At 54.9% G+C, this 16,908-nt stretch overlaps 5 protein-coding genes across 5 annotated transcripts; 2 read left to right on the top strand and 3 right to left on the bottom strand.

Annotated features, from left to right (window-relative positions):
* Positions 1-447: 447 nt before the first annotated feature.
* Positions 448-2,629, top strand: C8A04DRAFT_37274 (prion-inhibition and propagation-domain-containing protein; the record flags this gene model as incomplete). The annotated part of the gene is made up of 3 exons (XM_062783823.1): positions 448-452; positions 648-798; positions 866-2,629. 3 exons carry the CDS (start codon positions 448-450, stop codon positions 2,627-2,629), a joined length of 1,920 nt encoding a protein of 639 aa, XP_062637032.1.
* An 869-nt stretch (positions 2,630-3,498) lies between these two features.
* Positions 3,499-5,805, top strand: C8A04DRAFT_28652 (Alpha/Beta hydrolase protein; the record flags this gene model as incomplete). Its single annotated transcript, XM_062780728.1, has 4 exons — positions 3,499-3,604; positions 3,666-4,062; positions 4,129-5,544; positions 5,679-5,805. The coding sequence occupies 4 exons, from the start codon at positions 3,499-3,501 to the stop codon at positions 5,803-5,805; spliced, it is 2,046 nt and encodes a 681-aa protein (XP_062637031.1).
* Positions 5,806-6,050: 245 nt separating this feature from the next.
* On the bottom strand, positions 6,051-7,500 carry C8A04DRAFT_28651 (uncharacterized protein; the record flags this gene model as incomplete). The annotated part of the gene is made up of 3 exons (XM_062780727.1): positions 6,051-6,298; positions 6,362-6,522; positions 6,704-7,500. The coding sequence occupies 3 exons, from the start codon at positions 7,498-7,500 to the stop codon at positions 6,051-6,053; spliced, it is 1,206 nt and encodes a 401-aa protein (XP_062637030.1).
* A 4,087-nt stretch (positions 7,501-11,587) lies between these two features.
* C8A04DRAFT_28650 (YAP1-binding protein 2) lies at positions 11,588-13,747 on the bottom strand (the record flags this gene model as incomplete). The annotated part of the gene is made up of 2 exons (XM_062780726.1): positions 11,588-12,748; positions 12,815-13,747. 2 exons carry the CDS (start codon positions 13,745-13,747, stop codon positions 11,588-11,590), a joined length of 2,094 nt encoding a protein of 697 aa, XP_062637029.1.
* A 795-nt stretch (positions 13,748-14,542) lies between these two features.
* C8A04DRAFT_28649 (uncharacterized protein) lies at positions 14,543-16,023 on the bottom strand (the record flags this gene model as incomplete). Its single annotated transcript, XM_062780725.1, has 2 exons — positions 14,543-15,820; positions 15,877-16,023. 2 exons carry the CDS (start codon positions 16,021-16,023, stop codon positions 14,543-14,545), a joined length of 1,425 nt encoding a protein of 474 aa, XP_062637028.1.
* Between the last annotated feature and the right edge of the window lie 885 nt (positions 16,024-16,908).

Genomic DNA, 16,908 nt, shown 5'->3' with positions numbered 1-16,908 from the left:
AGTGTTAAAAACAGCTGTCGATTTAGGAATTGGGAACGGAAGGGACGAATTGGCAAATTTTATATTCGACTACAAACGGGAAGGACCGAGCGAGTGCACTCTTGGAGCTCGATTTCACCAGGGTTAGGGTTATTTTCCCGTTGAGACCATTTGCCAAGACTTGTGTCTCGTCAGTTTACCCCTCCCCCGACAGGTTTGTCGTTTTGGGTGATCAACATTAGACGACACTCTTCAGACGAATTAATGGGCCAGGAGGTTGGGCAGCCCTCCTTCGATTTTTGGTTAAGCCTGCTGTACGGAGTAGAGCGTTCCTATTTGCAGGATACATATTCGGTTTTTGGCAAGCATAGTCTGGCTCAACAACCCACCTCCCTTCTTGCTTGAGCTTCCTTCGCCTCGGCCCCCACAACTTGAAGCTGTGTTTTTTATGCTGAACCAGTAACCATCATGGAGTATGTGAGCCCATTCCTTGCCTTGCCTTTCTCTCTTCCGTCTTCGCCTCCCTTTCCCTAGGTTGTCTTTTTATTTGTTCACCGTGACTAGTCCTACCAATAACTACTATGTAGGCATGCTAGTGTCTGGGCATACCAGGATTGCTCTCAACGTCCCAGTTAGGAAATACATCAGGTGCTAACAAGGCTGAACAGCCCAATATCAGTTGCCGGGTTGGCCCTTGGCGTGGCGTCTATTGGCCTCCAGGTGTACACGGGCTGCATCCAAGGCATCCAACTACTCATCACGGCGTCCAACTTCCCAGAAGACTGCCGCTACCTGAATCTTCGGTTGCGGATGGAACAGGTAAACTGCTAAACACCATTTTCACCCGGACATGTCCAACAGTTACGACATTCTAACACCTTTCCAGCAAAGACTATTTGCTTGGAGCGAAACATCGGGGCTTCTTGATCTGGATTCGAAGAACAGAGAAAGAATCCTCGAATCCAACACCTTTGTCTTGCACCGACAAACGGTACTCGACCTCTTAATGCAGGTGGAGTGTTTATTCAAGGAATTCAAACAGCACCAACTGCGGCACCAACGCCTTCAACCTACCCCTGATCAAGATGGCGTTTTGGAGAAACCAGAGAAGGACGCTGCCGAGGCGAACTTTCCTCTGCCGCAGCAGCGGAGAAACTTTATCAAGAAGGCAATGCAGAGTCTCAAGTCGACGTCGAAAGACGCTGCTGAGAGGCTCAAATGGGTTTCCTTCGACAAAGCCGCTTTTGAGCTTCTTCTATCGAGATTTTCAACACTCAACGACAGTATGACGAACATTCTGGATGCTCGAATGCAGGTTGAGATTCACCATACCGTCCAAGACACCAATCGCGGCGTACTTCAGCTACACCACAAGATCGCGGACCTCTCGCGGCTTGTCATGGCGCTTAATCTTAAACTAGAGTCCAAATCAACGGTTCCAGAGTCCCGGTTGTCAGTAGCCCAGAAGCGGGCCAATGCCGATGGCCTGGAACTGCTTTCTCAATTGGCCAAATTCAAGGCATTCAACGAGTCAATCGAGTCCTCCAAAAAGACACCATGGGACGAGGCTGCGGGCATGTACCTCGAACTAGGGAAGCCAAGTCAACCAAAAAATCTTGAGCTTGACCGGTCCATGGTCAGCATCGAGCCCGCAGCCGAGAAATCTGACCATACAAGGTGCGACGCTACGCTCAACCTGGCGGACGGGACGAAGAAGAAGGTGTGGGTTGAGTGGAAGGACTACGACCGGCAGCGACCGGGAGATCAATCGCCTCCCAAAAGGGTTATTTACGAGCGGGTTCGGAAGTTGGCTGCACTGTTGAACCATTCCCCCAAACCCGAGGCCTTCAGGACCCCGCACTGCCTAGGGTTCTTCGACAAAGCGAGCTCCAACGGGGTGGAGGATGAGGAGGAAGACATCCTAAACATGCGGCTGGGGCTCGTTTTCGAGCGGCCACTCGACGCAAACTTGCACGCTTCTCTACCACCCGTCTCGCTCCGCGAACTGCTCGAAACATCCCGCAAACCCCGTGTGACAGACCGAGTCAAGCTCGCACATGCCATCAGCAACTGTGTGCTCTATCTCCACGCGGTAAACTGGCTGCACAAGGGGCTACGTAGCCACAACATCATATTTTTCCGGTCCAACGACGGCCGGGTCGACTACGCGAAACCGTACCTCTCAGGCTTCGACTTCTCCCGGCCCGCCCGCGCGGACGAGATGACGGATGTCCCCGGTGACGACGCCGAGTACAATCTCTACCGACACCCCCTGGCACAGTCGACCAGATTTGAAGACCGGGAGCGCTCGAAAAAGAGCTTCGACATCTACAGCCTCGGCGTGCTTCTCGTCGAGATTGCGCACTGGGCCACAGTCGAAAAGGTGCTCGGCATCGACTTGAACGCGGCACGGGGCCGGTCGTCGATCGCGCTCAAGGTTCGAGAGACGCTCCTGGAGGAGGAACAAATCGCAGAACTCGGTGCTTCCATGGGCGCTGTTTATGAGACGGCTTCGTGGAAGTGCATTGCGGGGGGAAAGGAATTGGGGTTGTCTGAGGGCGATGACGAGACGGACGATGCCGTGGCTGCGAGACTGTCGATGGTTCTTCACGAGGATGTCGTTAAGAAGTTGGGGGAGATCCGGATCTGACCACTGCTACGGTGTAGTCCTGGAGTGTAGGATCCATCGAGGCCTTCCCCATGGGGTCCTTCGCTGCGGGTCGTTGTAACCTCAGCAAATCCACAGCGAACTGCGTAACCAGGAAATAAGCCGGCGTCCAAAAATCGTCGACTATCTTCACTTCCCGAGGAGGCCCCCTCGCCGCGAACCTGGAACACCCCTGGTCATTTGTGTGCGCTTCGGCCGGGCGGAAGAAGAACACTAGCGCCTTTCTTTGTTGTTCTTAACAAAAAAAAACAGCAAACTTTTAAGGACCAAAACCCAATGGCTTGATGTCCGCTCGCCGGCGCGCTCTCCACCGAGGCACATATTCAGTGCACGGTTGGGTTCCCCGATTTAGCCTATAGAGCCGTCCGTCCGATGTCACGCACACCCACATGGCGGCCCCGATGTTTCCGGGATTGGGGAAGCTTAGCTTCTCTTTTTTCACTCCAAATCTCCAACGAACGCATCCAAGCGATGACGGGACGGCTGGACGCGCGCCTCGACTCGCTGCGCTGTCTTTACATACTATGGAGTAGGCGCAGCTGGGGAAGGGAACTCCGTGATGCTGGACCCAATCTCGGGACCACATTCTCGGTGGTAACCGAAGACGAAAACGGGATAACGTTAGACGGCAGGGACGTCGTGTTGTGAGGGGGGGCTAGATCTCGCTTCTCGCGAGGGACGAGGGGGAGGATTGCATGCTTCTCGAATCCGCGGGAACGGAACCTGCATATTATTATTTATTAAAAAAAGATCACCCCCCTTTCAGAGTGTAGTCCTCTCCATATATCTATATTGCTCATATGCGCGCTGCTCGTCTGTGTTATATTGAAAGGGCAGCTTGACTTGACACAATGCAGCTTGTTGGGTTAGCGCTGGCGTTGGCCGGTCTGGCGGCTGGTGAGGCCCTCAAGAAGCTGGATACGAGTCTCACGATCCTCGTCCACAATGACCTCCAAGGTACTTCTTTTTAACAGGACTCCCCTCGACTCGGAACACACACGCTGATTTATATGACCAGGAACTGCAAACCCAGACGCAGACTCAGCCGTGATTCTCACCGACGCCGGCACGCGCGACGACATCACCCACGTCTGCGACAAGCTAGGCGAGACCCTCTGGTCGTCTAAAGGGAACAACGGCAAGGGCAAGGGCAAGGGCAAACCTGCGCCAGCCTCTGTGCCGTTTGCCGATTACCTTCAGTATGACGGGCGGGCTAGCAAGTCGTCGAAATTCTGGGTTTCGTCAGGACCTGGCCAGGACGCGGTCGACATTGCTGGGAAGACGGTCAAGGGGTCAGCCAAATCGCGGTTCCCTGGGTTTTGCACCAACTCTGCGCCGTTTTCGAATCAGAGTGGCCAGGATACTGGCAAGCGGTGGCAGGTTAGTTTGGATGTGAATGGTCAGACTTTGACAGGGTAGGTGTCGCTGTTTAGTTGCTTTGACATTACCTGAGATAAGACGGGATTAACCATGGAGAACAGGTTCCGCGACCGTCTGTCGTTTCGGTTCCTGGGCATTCGCTACGCCAAGCAGCCCGAGAGGTTTACCTATCCCACCCTGTTCAAGGGCTCCGGAGAGGACGCCTCAGCTCTCGAGTACGGCTCTCAGTGCATACAGTTCGGCACTGGAAGCGAGGACTGCCTGTTCCTGAATGTATGGACGCCCCATCTTCCGAACCCCAACACCCGGACGCCTAAGAAGAAGCTCCTCCCCGTCGGTCTATGGATTCACGGCGGTGCGTTCACGGGTGGCACGGCCAACGACCCGACGTTTGACGGCGCCAACATCGTCTCGCGCGGCGACATGGTGCTGGTAGCCATCAACTACCGCCTGCTAGCCTTTGGGTTCCTGGCTCTCAAGGACGGCAAGACGAACGGCAACTTCGGCCTGGCCGACCAGATCACGGCGCTGGGCTGGGTCCGCGAGCACATCCACAACTTTGGCGGCGACAAGGACCGCATCACTGTGTTTGGGCAGTCTGCCGGTGCCGGCTCCGTCCGCGCGCTGATCGCATCGCCCAAGGCTGTCGGGAAGTTCTCGGGGGCTATCATGCTTAGTAACTTGGGAGGTATCAACTACGGGACAACCTACTCGGAGTACTACACCATCGATGAGCAAGTCGACGTAGCCGCCAAACCACTCCTCGCCGCCTTCAACTGCACCGGCCCTGCTACTTCCCAAGCCGACTGCCTCCGTGCCATCCCGGCCTCCGACCTCAGCCAAAACGGCAACGTGCGCTACCTCGTAGTCGACGGCACCTACCTCACCACCCCACACCTCCCCGTCACCGCCGGCGGCCCCCTCCCCCTCAAACTAATGATGGGCACCACGGCCGAGGACGGCGCGCCCTTCCTCACCTTCCCAACCACCACCAACAAAACAGCCTACCTCACCTCCTCCGGCTTCGACGTCCCCTCCGCCCAACTCTTCCCCATCACCCCAACCACCCCCCAAAACGACACCCTCAGCCTCTACAACACCGCCTCCCGTCTCGCAACAGACGGTATCTTCCGCTGCATCGACACGGCCACCGCCTCCTCCCTGCTCCACCACAACCGCCTCAAAGAAATCTACTACTACGAGTTCGACCGGACGTACCAAACCAAGGGCTGGCCGGGCACCGACGTCTGCGATGCGCCCCGTTCCGCCACACACCCAGAGGGTGATCCGAGCAAGCCGTATCTGAGGTGTCATAGTGGGGAGTTGTATTACGTATTCGGGAACTTGGCACGGCAGGGGTTGCCGGTGAGGGATGAGGGGGATTTGGTGTTTGAGCGGTTTGTGTTGGATAGCTTTGCGGCGTTTGTGCGGACGGGGACGCCGAATGCGGGGGAGGGGTGGTTGAGGGCTAGGGGGTATGGGAGTACCCTGGGGGTGGTAAAAGAGACTGGGAGATGGTAAGCTTCTTTTTTTTGTTGTTTTCTCCCTCTTTTCTCCTTTTTGGGGATTTTCTTTTTAGTTCTGCCGTCTTCTGCTCGTACATACCTCTGTCTGCGTTGTTATGGCTCCTCGCTAATGTTAACTATTCCAGGACGCCGAGCACCAAGGGCGATTTGACCATCCGTGTGCTGGACTATCCCAAGCCGGTCCAGGCTAAGCCGAGGGAGGGGCCGCAGTGTGAGAGTCTTGGTTTGGGGGTCAACTTTTATGAGAAGTGATGGCAGACAGTGTGTCTACGTGATGTGGTCGTAATGTAGCTGTGTATATTGGATCATTGAAAGTATATTGATCATCGAAAGTATATTGGATCATAAAACACCATTGGCCTACCAAAGAGACCCAGCCCATCTTCCAAATCTGGGTTCATACAACACTCCCGGGATATCATTCACCTCCATCATCCAACCCCAAACCCATCCAAAACGCCCAACCCATCCCTGCCATAATACATAATATACACCAGTTAAAAAAGCCTCAACGACCTCCTCACATCCTCCGTATCCTCCACCACAAAACTCCACGTCGGCGCATCATTATACACCCCCAACGAGCTCTTCAACCAACACACCGGCTGGCCCCCCGCCGTATCCCCGGCCCCCCAGCCCGCTCCCACACACCCGTCCTGTCCCGCACACAGCGCCACACAGGCGGAGAGGGAGTCGGTCGGGGTGTTGTAGAGGTCGAGGGTGGTGCTTAGTTGGGAGTTGTAATCTATTCTCTCGTGTTAGCACTACCAGTCTTCTGAAAGAGGGGAAGAGGGGAGAAAGGACAAACCTCGGCCGCAGAGAATGATATAGGACTTGTCGGGGTTGGAGGGCGGGGTGTAGAGGGTGAGGTTGTTGAGGGGGCAGGAGATGTGGGTTTGGGTGGGCCCGGCGGTGGCGGTGGGTTCGGGGAGGGTGCGGGTTGATGATGCTGAGGGGGTGGGCGTGCTGCTGTTGTTGTTAGTCGGTGGGTGTATGGTTTAGAAACGGGGGTTGAGAAAAAGTGAAAAAAAAGACAAAAAAAGAAGAAAGACAAAAGAAAAGGAAAGATGACAAAAGGGAAAAAAAGACAAAATAAAAAGAAAAAAGACAAAACTCCAAAACAAAACCAAACAAAACAAAACAAACTCACCTCTCACTCTCCCCACCACCACCACCACCCCCTAACCCAACTCCCAACCCAACCCCCACAGCCACCGCAACAACAACCACAAACACAGCAATCGCCAACCCAATCCAAAACAACTGCCTCTTCACCCCACATATCCTATCCCCCCTCCCCCGACCACCCCCTTCTCCCTTCCCATCAAGTCCTCCGTCGATACCACCTCCACCATGACCACCACCACCACCGGCATGCCCAACAAACGGACTGGAAAAGTTACTATAACTATACCGTCCCGCATCCCCAGCCCCCGCGACACCCATCGGCAGGATCCCAACTGCTGAATGCCCGTAGCTGCGAACCGAATCGGACCGGATGGTGCCGGGAAATGGCGGGGGGAGGGTGGACGGATGGTGGTGGTGGGTGCCGTCCCATGTTTTGTGGGTGGAGGAGTAGCTTGTTGCGTGGTGGAGTTGTGGGTGTTGATTTTGGGGGTATTGTTGGTTTTGTTGGTGGTAGTGGTTTCGGAGGACGGGAACGGCGGGTTCGAGGGTGGAGTGGGGGATTACTTCGGGGGTTGGGTTGGCGAGGTTTTCTTCGAAGTCGCGTTTTGTTGGTAAGGGGGGGAGGGGAGGTTCAGCAGGTGGAGCAGGTGGTGGAGGAGGAGGAGGTGGTGGTGGTGATGGAGCGAGTTCAATGTCGCGGCCTTGGATGATGAGGGTGGTGTGGTGGCTGCTGGTGCTGCTCTGGCGGTTGTTGTCGAAGGGGTTGTTGGGGTAGTTGTTGTTGCTGGGACTGAGGCCCGGCTGGATGGAGCTGTCCATTGTGAGTGAGGGATATCGTCTCGATCGATCGGCGTTCGGGTATTTCAACGGTGTGTGGTGATGTGCGGTCTACCGTGGGCAAGGCATGCTCTTTGAGTCGGTGCAATGAATTTACTGCATTGAGAAAAAAAGGCAACAGAAAGAAAAGGAAAAAGAGAAACCGGGAACAAGTCAATTGACACGGACCAGAGCGGATGCAGCCCGAGAAATGAACTCAACGTCAGCAGAAGCCCCCCCAATCACCGTCCATGCCGCAAGACAAGCTCTCCTCACCCAGGAGTCCAAGTCCAGAGTATCGCCGTCAATATTGCCAGGGGTGGGTGTGGTGAGATCGCGCGTCGGCTGCTGTAACCCCCCAAGATCTCTAGGGCCCTTGTAACGTTAGTTATCCAAGGTTTGTCTCCGAGTTGAGAGCGACGGGTGAAAGAACCCCTGTCGAGAACAAGTGTGTGAAGTGACCGAGGAAAAAGTCGTCGTTGCAATTCCCCTCCCGTCTTCAACACTCGCCATTTTCCATCATTCGCCGCCGCCCGTCTGAACCATTCTCAGACAAGTCACAACACAACCCAACAGCGGCCCAGCCGACGCGACGCTGCCGCTTTGGCGTTCGCGCGGCCGCTAGTGCTGATCTTTGCCGGCGCCCCCCAAACACTCGATTGGACATTTGTCCAGCCCTGCCAGCCTGCCCAACGCCTGGGACAGTTTTCTTCTCAAAGTTCTCATTGCTGGGATTCTCCGCAGTAGGTACTCTACTGTAATGTTAGTGTAGTGTACAGTACACTATGCAGCACTACACTATGTCTAGGAGAGAACACCAATCCAGGGGCGGCGGAGCACCGACCGCTCGTTTCGCGATGCGAACTCGCGATTGGTAGTGCGCGGCTCGCATCTCGGCCTTGGTAACGTTATGAGAAAGCTTGATGTTGCATTAACTTGGGGGGTGGGAAACCTGGAACGCAGATCGCCGAGTTGGGAAAATGATGCCGAGACCGATGCCCGTGCGCAGTGGAGAAGAGGGGCCGGTGCCTCAGTGCTTAACTCCGACTCTGCGGGCTTGGCAGGCAACGCAGGCCGATTCACCGGCGAGCATTTTACGAGGGCTCTGACGGGCTCATCATCGTCTCGTTTTTCGGGTGTTGTCTTGAGTAATCAAGCCAAAGTCTTCGTAAAGAATAACAAGAAGTCAAAATGAGAGCTTTAGGCACCATTCTCCAACTCTCATTCATCAAACCGGCATGCTGTGTCGGCAGTTCTCCGGGCCCTGCCCAATCCTTGAGCCATCGATCATGACCGTTTCTCCGCTTTGGGCAAGTCTTGTGGCTCTCACATCTAGACCAAGAAGTTCCCTTGCCTTGTCAGTTGTCCAGAAAAGACAAAGATCCTGGTCAAAGTCTGGCCCTCGATCAATTGCGCGTTATGTAGGCCCGGGTCCTATGCTTATCAGCGTTTAATCCCCTCAACTTTAACTCTCCGTTCAAAGCTGCTCTCGCCTGTTCGTTACTGTACCAGAAAAGTAAGTCGTCAAAACCAACGCCAAAATCAAACCCAATTCCCACCACTACACCAACACCCCTTCCAGAACCCGCGCCGCACTCCCCGCAACCCAAGCTCCATGTCGAAACACCCATGTCGAAACATCCCCCTTAAATCGCCATGTGGTGACAGCGGCACAGCGGCTAGTGTCTGCGAACTGGTGGGGATATTGTACTCTAGGGTCTCGCCGAAGAAAAAAAATAGAACATGAAGAATCGAATCGCGGGAAGACGGGATATCGTGTGTTCTAGTTCCTAGTGTAGTCTCATGTGTAGAAATTAATTAGGAGTTGACCCACGATCCGGGGACGACAGATGCACCTTGACGGCCAGGTCATTTTGGATATGCTCCCAGCCGGCACGTGGAAGGGTTCCTTGAGAAAGTCGGACGGGTTCGAGAAGACGTCTCGGGGACACCCAACGAAACCGGGGTTTTCTATTCTCCGTCCTGTTCCTCGCGACCGTCGTGGAAGCTGCGGATGGATTCCCACCGTCGTCATCGCCATCGCCGTCGTCGTCGTTGCCCTTGTAACTCTCGCTTTCATCGGCCTGTCCACATGATGACCCGCCTTATTACCGCTATCTTTCGATCCCCCCTAGTGTACTCCGGGACAGCCCGTCGACCTTGGCCGGATGGGTTCTTCGTTGTGGGCCGAATCGCGCGGCGAATCCGGCCCGAGAATGCCGTCGTCTGTACATAGTAGCAGCGATTCTCCTCTCAATCCACCGAGGTCGTTGACGAAAGTTACCCGTGCTCCATCATTCAATCCGTCGCGTTCTCCACCGTCGGTCCCGAACGGCGTGTCAAAAAAGTAACCGACTGCCTTTTCTTCTTCTGTTCTAGCTCCCGCTCCCGAGCGCCTCAATATGCCTCGTCCCAGCTCTCCACAACATTCTCTGCAGGAATCAATTCCTGCGTCGTGCTCTGGAGCGCTTCCGTCGCCGCCCTTGGCACATCACTTGCATCCGCATTCTCAAGCACGCTATTCGCATCGCATGCCTCAACGCCACCAGCCCGGTCCATGATTCTTTTCCCCTTCTCCTTTTGCCTCTGCGTCTCCTGCTCTCCTGCTTCTTCGCCCGTCTCATCTCCCACAGACCCCTCACCACCCCCACCTCACCACCATCCCCTCCATCATCACAATCTTCTCCCGTAGGGGCGCGGGGTGTTCAATCCAACCCAAGCCAAGCCAGCCCTGGCCGAGGGACGGGCAGGTAGGTCGACAGGGATGCGGGCGTGGACGTGGGGGGTGCTGCAAGGTGGGTGGTGTCGTGGGTGTAACTTGATGCAGGACCTCGTGGGCGGGGTAAGTGTGTCGTTGTTTCGATTCCGAGGGGGGGTTGTTGGTCTTGTCCACTACAAGGCTAGAGTCGGAGTTGGTGAGTTGGGAAGTTGGGTGTGTCGTTAGGGTTAGGGTTTGTGCCGTTTGTTTAACCCCCTTATTGTCCCTCCTCCCCTTTTTCTCTTCCTTCTTTTATCTTCCCCCCTTCTGCTAGCATCTCAGCCGCCACGGTACTCGGAGGTAGCCACGTATTCCGGCTTGCTTGACCGCATCGACGACCACCCGGGTGGACCGATTGAGGCCGTCGGATGGATTGCAGGACGTGGCCAGAGAGAGTGGAAGAAAATGAAGGTAGCTCCATATGGGGAGGAGGGCTCATTATACTGTTGTCTAAGAGGGTTTGTTTTCGTTGGGATTTGCGGCACAGGTTGTGGTTTGTAACATAAGATCCGTCCATCAAACGTTGATCGGTGAGAATCATTTTGTTGATGATGATGAAGTAAGACTGAGAACAACGAGAACTGCATAACCATGGAGTTGTCTTCTTCGAGCACCCATCTCTGGCCGCTTACAATGGAACAAACTAAAGGTTTAAAAATTTAAACAACTCGAACAGCCTTCAAGCTAAAACTCTAGGTCACGCCACCACCAGCACAGCTCACTGAGCCTCTAAGAACATGAGCTACATATTTAAACTCAGCGCTAGTATCCGTAACTGTTGAGGCCGTCACCACGGCCGCCCTAAGCTCGGCCCCCGTGCGGTTTGAGTTGACTTACATAGCAGGCATCTTGGCGCTGACCGTTACCAAGGTTGGACTAGTTAGGCATACATAGTAAGGATAGAAAAAAGGGAAAGGCACAGGGAGAGCGAAAGGGAAAGGGGCTGGCCTCTAAGAAAATAATAAGATAAATGTGTGGGTGGATAGAATGTCGGCTATAAAGTTTCATGAAGTATGTTCGTGTTGTTAGTAACTAACTTGCTATGTGGTAAGTGAGTTAGCCGGCCGTTTCCAGACGCATCCATCACCTAAATCCAAATCCATACAAAATAAAAAACCTTATGGATTAACCTCGCCCGCCTCATCACAAAGCTATCAAACATACCTACATAATAAACAAACTACGCTCAGCCTCCCTAAGCCGGCGTAAAAAAAAAATAAACAAACCCCCTCCAGAACCAACCCCATCCCCAGCAGAAACTAAATCCATATCCAACATTTTCTCCATCCTTTCCCCCTTCATTTCCTCATATCAACGGGAGAACCTACCCCCTCAAGCCTGCGCACCAACCCCAACACCAAACCTCCCCACCCTATCCCTCAACACCTCCAATTCCCCACCCAACGGCCCCAAATCACCAACCCCTCCTTCCTTCTCCAACTCCCCCGACACCCTCTCCTTTTCCACCCGTTCCGCCGCCTCCCGCAGGGGTTCCAACCACCGCTCGCGCACCGTCGCTTCCATGTTGTTGGGGAGTATGTGGGCCCATCTGTATTGTGGTTTTTTGCTTGGTTCTTCTTTTTCTGCTGCTCCTGCTGCTGCTGCTGCTGCTGCTTTTTCGTTGGTAGTGGTGGTGGTAGTTGATGTTGATGATATTGCCGAGCTGCCACCACCAAAGAGGAACAGCGCAAAGTTGGCAGCTTGGATGAGAAAGGGGGCGTTGGCACTCAAATACTCGACCACGTCGGCGGTGACAAGAGTACGGAGGTGAGCGAGCGGGGGGAAGACGGAGTATTGGACTGCCTCGAGGGCTTGGGGCGTGGCGAAGAGGGTTGTTTGCTGCGGCGGTTTTGACGGCGAGGGTGTTGAGGCAGATATCAACTCCTCGCGCAGCCAAGCCACAGCCCTCGCTTTGAGGGTTGCAAACATGCAGTTCTCGAGGAGATCCTCCAGAACTTTAAGTCTGTCTTCCTCCTCGGGATCGGCGTGTAAGATCAGCCCGGCGAGAACGCTCGCGGCGTTGCGCACTTGGATTGCCGGGTGGTACAGCGCTATGAGGGTTGTTAGGTGGATGTATCGCATGAAATCCGAGGTGGGGTCCTCTGGTGAGGTGGTTGGGTTGGTTAGGGGGGAGGTAGGGTTGGTGCTGAGGAGGTTGTTGGACTGCAGCCAGAGGCCGATGGTGACGAGAGCTTCGATGGTTCCGACGGAGCTCTGGATCTGGGCGTGGGCATCGTCCTGGAGGAATTTGTCGAGGATTGCAAAGTGCTCGGGGAAGACGCGCATCTCGGGTTCCGGGTGTTTGGAGTCGAAGACGGTCGACGAGAAGACCCAGTACGCTACCAAGCAAACACTACCGCCGGTAGAGAGTGCGATCTTGGAAGGGCTGGTCAGGTCCGGTTCCTCGAGTGGGTTGCTGTGCATTGGACCCTCGAAGATCTGTTGGATGAAGGACTTGGAACAAGAGTCGAGACCGAGATCTCCGATAAGTGCCTAGAGAAGAAGTCAGATCAAGCCCAGCGAGTCAACATCAACAGAGCGACATAAAATAGCACTCACCACCAACTTCCCCACAATTGAATCCCGCGACAACAACTCCTGCTCCTCCCTAAACGCCGCCATCAACGTCCTCCTCCCCGGCACAATTTTCTCCGGATTATAAAACTCCAGCAACCTCGCCGCCCACTCCAACTCATTCCCATTCGTGTACGCCTCCAAAATACACGTCGCAAAGCTCAGCAGCAACTTCTGCTGCAACTCCGTCTCATCCGGGTCCTCACGCTCGTCGCCACGGTCAGCTTCCGGGTCCGGCGCATTCTTGCTAGCATCGCCGGTCTGGTCCGGGTTGGCGACATTGACGCTCGACTTGCGTGATGGGAGCGGGGGCCGACGCTGGCCGGACAGGCTGTGCACGAGGTTGAGGACGGACGCGGTCATGTCGGGGGTCGGCCGGTACGTGCTGTAGACAGTCTGCAAGGTCTGGGCGAGAAAGCGGCTGGGGTATTTGGTGTTGATCCGTTTGTGCAGGATGGCGAGCATGCCGAGGAGGGTGATGAACTTGTGCGTGGACGAAACGACGGGGGATCCTCCTGACTTTTGTGTTTGTTTTCCGTTTGCTGCGTCTTGATCTCCTCCCTCCTCCTCCTCCTCTTCTTCCGCCTCTGCAACTTCTTCTTCCGTTTGTTCAGCATCGAGCAGCGCCAGCGTTTCCAGCACCTTCAAGATCACCTCCCGGGGGTTTCCCAGGCGGGCGATAGTCTCGAGACATTCTTCCGAGCCAGGTAGCCCAACAAGGCCAAACACCAGGTCCCAGCCTATTTCCTGGGTAAGCTCGGGGTCCTGGAGCACCTCGTTGAGTGCCGGCAGCACTTCTGGGATGAGATTGGCTTCCACAATCGTCAGGTATGTGAATCGGTCGGTAGCGGGCGGACGGGCTTCGCGGATGGCCTCGATGGCCTTTGCCGGGTCGGGTTTTAGTGCTTCGGTCGTCATGACGTACGGGCACCTATGGACGGATGTGTATGTGAGATGTGGTGTGGTGCGTGGTTACTATGTACTGTACGCAGTCTGTAAATACCGCGTGTCGTCAGGGGAAATGGAAGGGGTTGGCTTGGAGAAGATTGGAATGGAATGTCCACAGTACGCGCACCCTGCTTGAAAGAACGGACCCCTCAGGGTGGGATGTTCTAGGCGTTGACATCACCGTACCCCGCGCCCCACTTAAGCCTAGGCCCCCCGGCCCGGCTGCCCCACCGAGCCCACGCACCAAAATGGGGATCCCTACTTTGTAGCCCTCCTTCTATGCTTTACCTACCAACTACGGACTGTGTATGTACTTGCCGGTCAATTGAATGAGGTCTCCTCATAAACCTACATAGTACAACATGATACTTTTATGTATAATTTCAGACATTCTTTTACGGTAGGAGATGCCCTCCAACCCGACGCTCGGAGTATAATGCGGGCATACGCACGCGTTCCGGGTGTGATTTCCGAATGGGGTATCACAAGAACTCGGGCCCTTTCACGGGCCAGCCCTGGTTTCACCGCAGTCAGAGATCCCGCGTTGTCGACGCTGCTGGATTTTTGGAAATTAAATCTCTATCTCGGGGGTGACATATGCTCAGGCTGTGATCACGATCTTGGATGGTTCAGAAGTCGCACGTCTTTGAAGAGGTTGAGGAGGAGAGCTTAGAATTGTGTTCACCAGTATCGTATTAGTCCGCTACTATGGCGATATATACCAAACCGAGACCACACCCTTCCTGCCTATCCAGCCTCATAGTCCTATTTCCTTTTCCCTTCTTTCCCCACGGTCCTCTTCCAACTCCAATGCCCCCATGGATTCTCCGCCAACTTTTTCAAATCCACCACATCCTCATCCGCCGCCCCCAGCATCGGAATCCCCCACTCCAGTCCCAAACTCGCATACTTGATCGCCGTCCACGCGTCCCCGGCGCCACTGTACTCAAGCGCGGCCAAGATATACGCCTCGTGTAGCCCGCCCCACAGCCGTTCTGTTTCATACAGTGTAACAAGCAATTCGGCCATGGCTGGACTGGTTGTTTTGCTCGGGTCAGACCCTCCTGTGTCATTGTCATCTTCGAGCCCGTTGTCATCGTCGTCGTGATCGTCGTCACGTTTCCATACCCGCTGTAATTTCTGCCGTAGCTCAATGATACGCTCAATCCGCTGGTCACTAGCAGCAGACCGGGCCTTGCCAACTGCATCCTCAGGGCCGTTACCGGTGGTGGCGCTCCCCAACGAGCACAGCGGGCACGCACATTCAAAACCCCAAGTATTCTTCAACCGCCCAGTGCGCGCCGCACGCAGGCCCAGCGGGTCGATGTAAGTCAGCGTGATCTCCTCTCCGGGGTTGATATCCCGCACAGCGCGGACATGCTGGGCCAGCCGGTGCGGCTCATAGCGGTAGTCTGCGTTGGGCCGACAGTCGTGGTTCATGCGGGCGATGTCGGGGAATAGGACGAAGAAGCTGTGGTGTTGATCGGGGTCGTTGTCAGTCGGGTCGATGTCAAAGCCGTTGGTGGCTGCGATCGCGTCGATGAGTTGGGCGCGTGTGAAGTGGGAGGTGTTAGTTGTGTGGGGGGAGAGGGCGAGGAGGGCAGCGGCGTGGCGTGGGGGTAGATGGGTGACTGCGAATTCTTGGAGGGTGGTGTATTGGGATACGGATAGTTCGTTAAAGGCTCGGTAGTCGATCATCAGGGAGGCTGTGTTGGCCATGATCAAGTCGCCGCGGCGGATTCGAGAGGTTGCGATAAGGCCCATGCCTTTGCCGGGAACGAGGCGCATCTCGTACTTGGATGTTGTTGGCTGGTCGGAGGCCGGGTTGATGCCGTGGACTAGGTCTGGCGCGGTAAATGCTTGCGTCGAGGCGAGGTAGTTTGCCCGTTTGGGTGTTGTGATGATTGAGATGCCTCTGCCGCCGGCGAAAGTCTCGTCCGTGAAGGCACAAATCGGGGCTTCCGCCCCATAACCCTTGAAGCATGGAGACGCGTGAGTCCAGTCATGGCTAATCTCGATGTGATGATAATCTCCCTCGAGGGACTACTCAGTCTTAGCATCTCACCAACAAGGATTCCAGGGTAGCTGTGCGAACTTACTGTTTTGCTCTTCCCACGTGAGATGCATACTGGGTAGTGTTGGAATATCGGGTCATCACCAGTTGTACATATTTCAGTCCCGCCGAGGTCACAGTGGGCAAACAATGGCCAGCTGAGGAAGATCAAGGTCCAGAGGGTGAATCCCATGGCGGCTAGCCCGGTAATATCAAGAGGTAACAAAGTCGAGCTCTCCGGTATTTGAACGGCACCTCACTCAAACGGAAACCCTACAGGCATAATCCGCTCTGGGAGTTCAAGTTCGTATTCTCAGGTGAACCGTTTGATGTTGACACCAAAGGGTTGCGAGCAAAATTAGCAGACGTCCCGAGTTCCGGTTGGTAACGCCGAGAGGGACCAAGCGGTTTAGTGGCAACCTTCGACAGCCAGAGCTAGATCCTTGGCGGACTGAGTCGGACGGAGTCGGACGGAACAAGCTGACGGACGAGTTGTATCAAATCGTTGCTTTCGCCATTCCGATGTCTAAAACATGAGATGAGACATATAAAGAACCGTGCCATTGCCGCAGACATATCCGGTTGGGCGCCGTCATGGCGAGCTGATGGCCTGGATTGCCCAGATTGTCTGGCTTGCTACGGCGCGTTCATCCTTCGGGACAAGCTCGCCTCCGGGAAATAACAATACGAGAATCTGGCATTGTAGCCGGGAACCTCAGAAGGCGCCCTGTTGGCATCTCTTTCCCAGGGGAAATCCCTTCTTCAGGATGTTAAAACCGTTACAACTGCCTCACGGCCGTGAACTAAGGCGCAGGCAACTTTGAAGACAAGAAAAAGTGATTTAAATGGAAAGACACAGGTTTCCCATTTGCGGCGAAGGGAAGTCGGAGTGTTCCTGAGTGGGGCAGGATCCCCTTAATAATTTCTGCACGAGCCAGCCACAGCAGTTCGCCGATCTCTTCAACGGTTCCCCCACCCCACTCAACCTCAACTCCTCACAAAACACGTGAATACAGCCGTTCACGATGACCCGATCCTGAACAACTATTATCTAATTACACTTCTCCCTGGATGCTGC

This window comes from Dichotomopilus funicola, assembly GCF_033296635.1.
Source record: "Dichotomopilus funicola strain CBS 141.50 unplaced genomic scaffold C8A04scaffold_31, whole genome shotgun sequence".
NCBI lineage: Eukaryota > Fungi > Ascomycota > Sordariomycetes > Sordariales > Chaetomiaceae > Dichotomopilus > Dichotomopilus funicola.
This window is presented reverse-complemented; position numbering and strand designations above follow the sequence as displayed.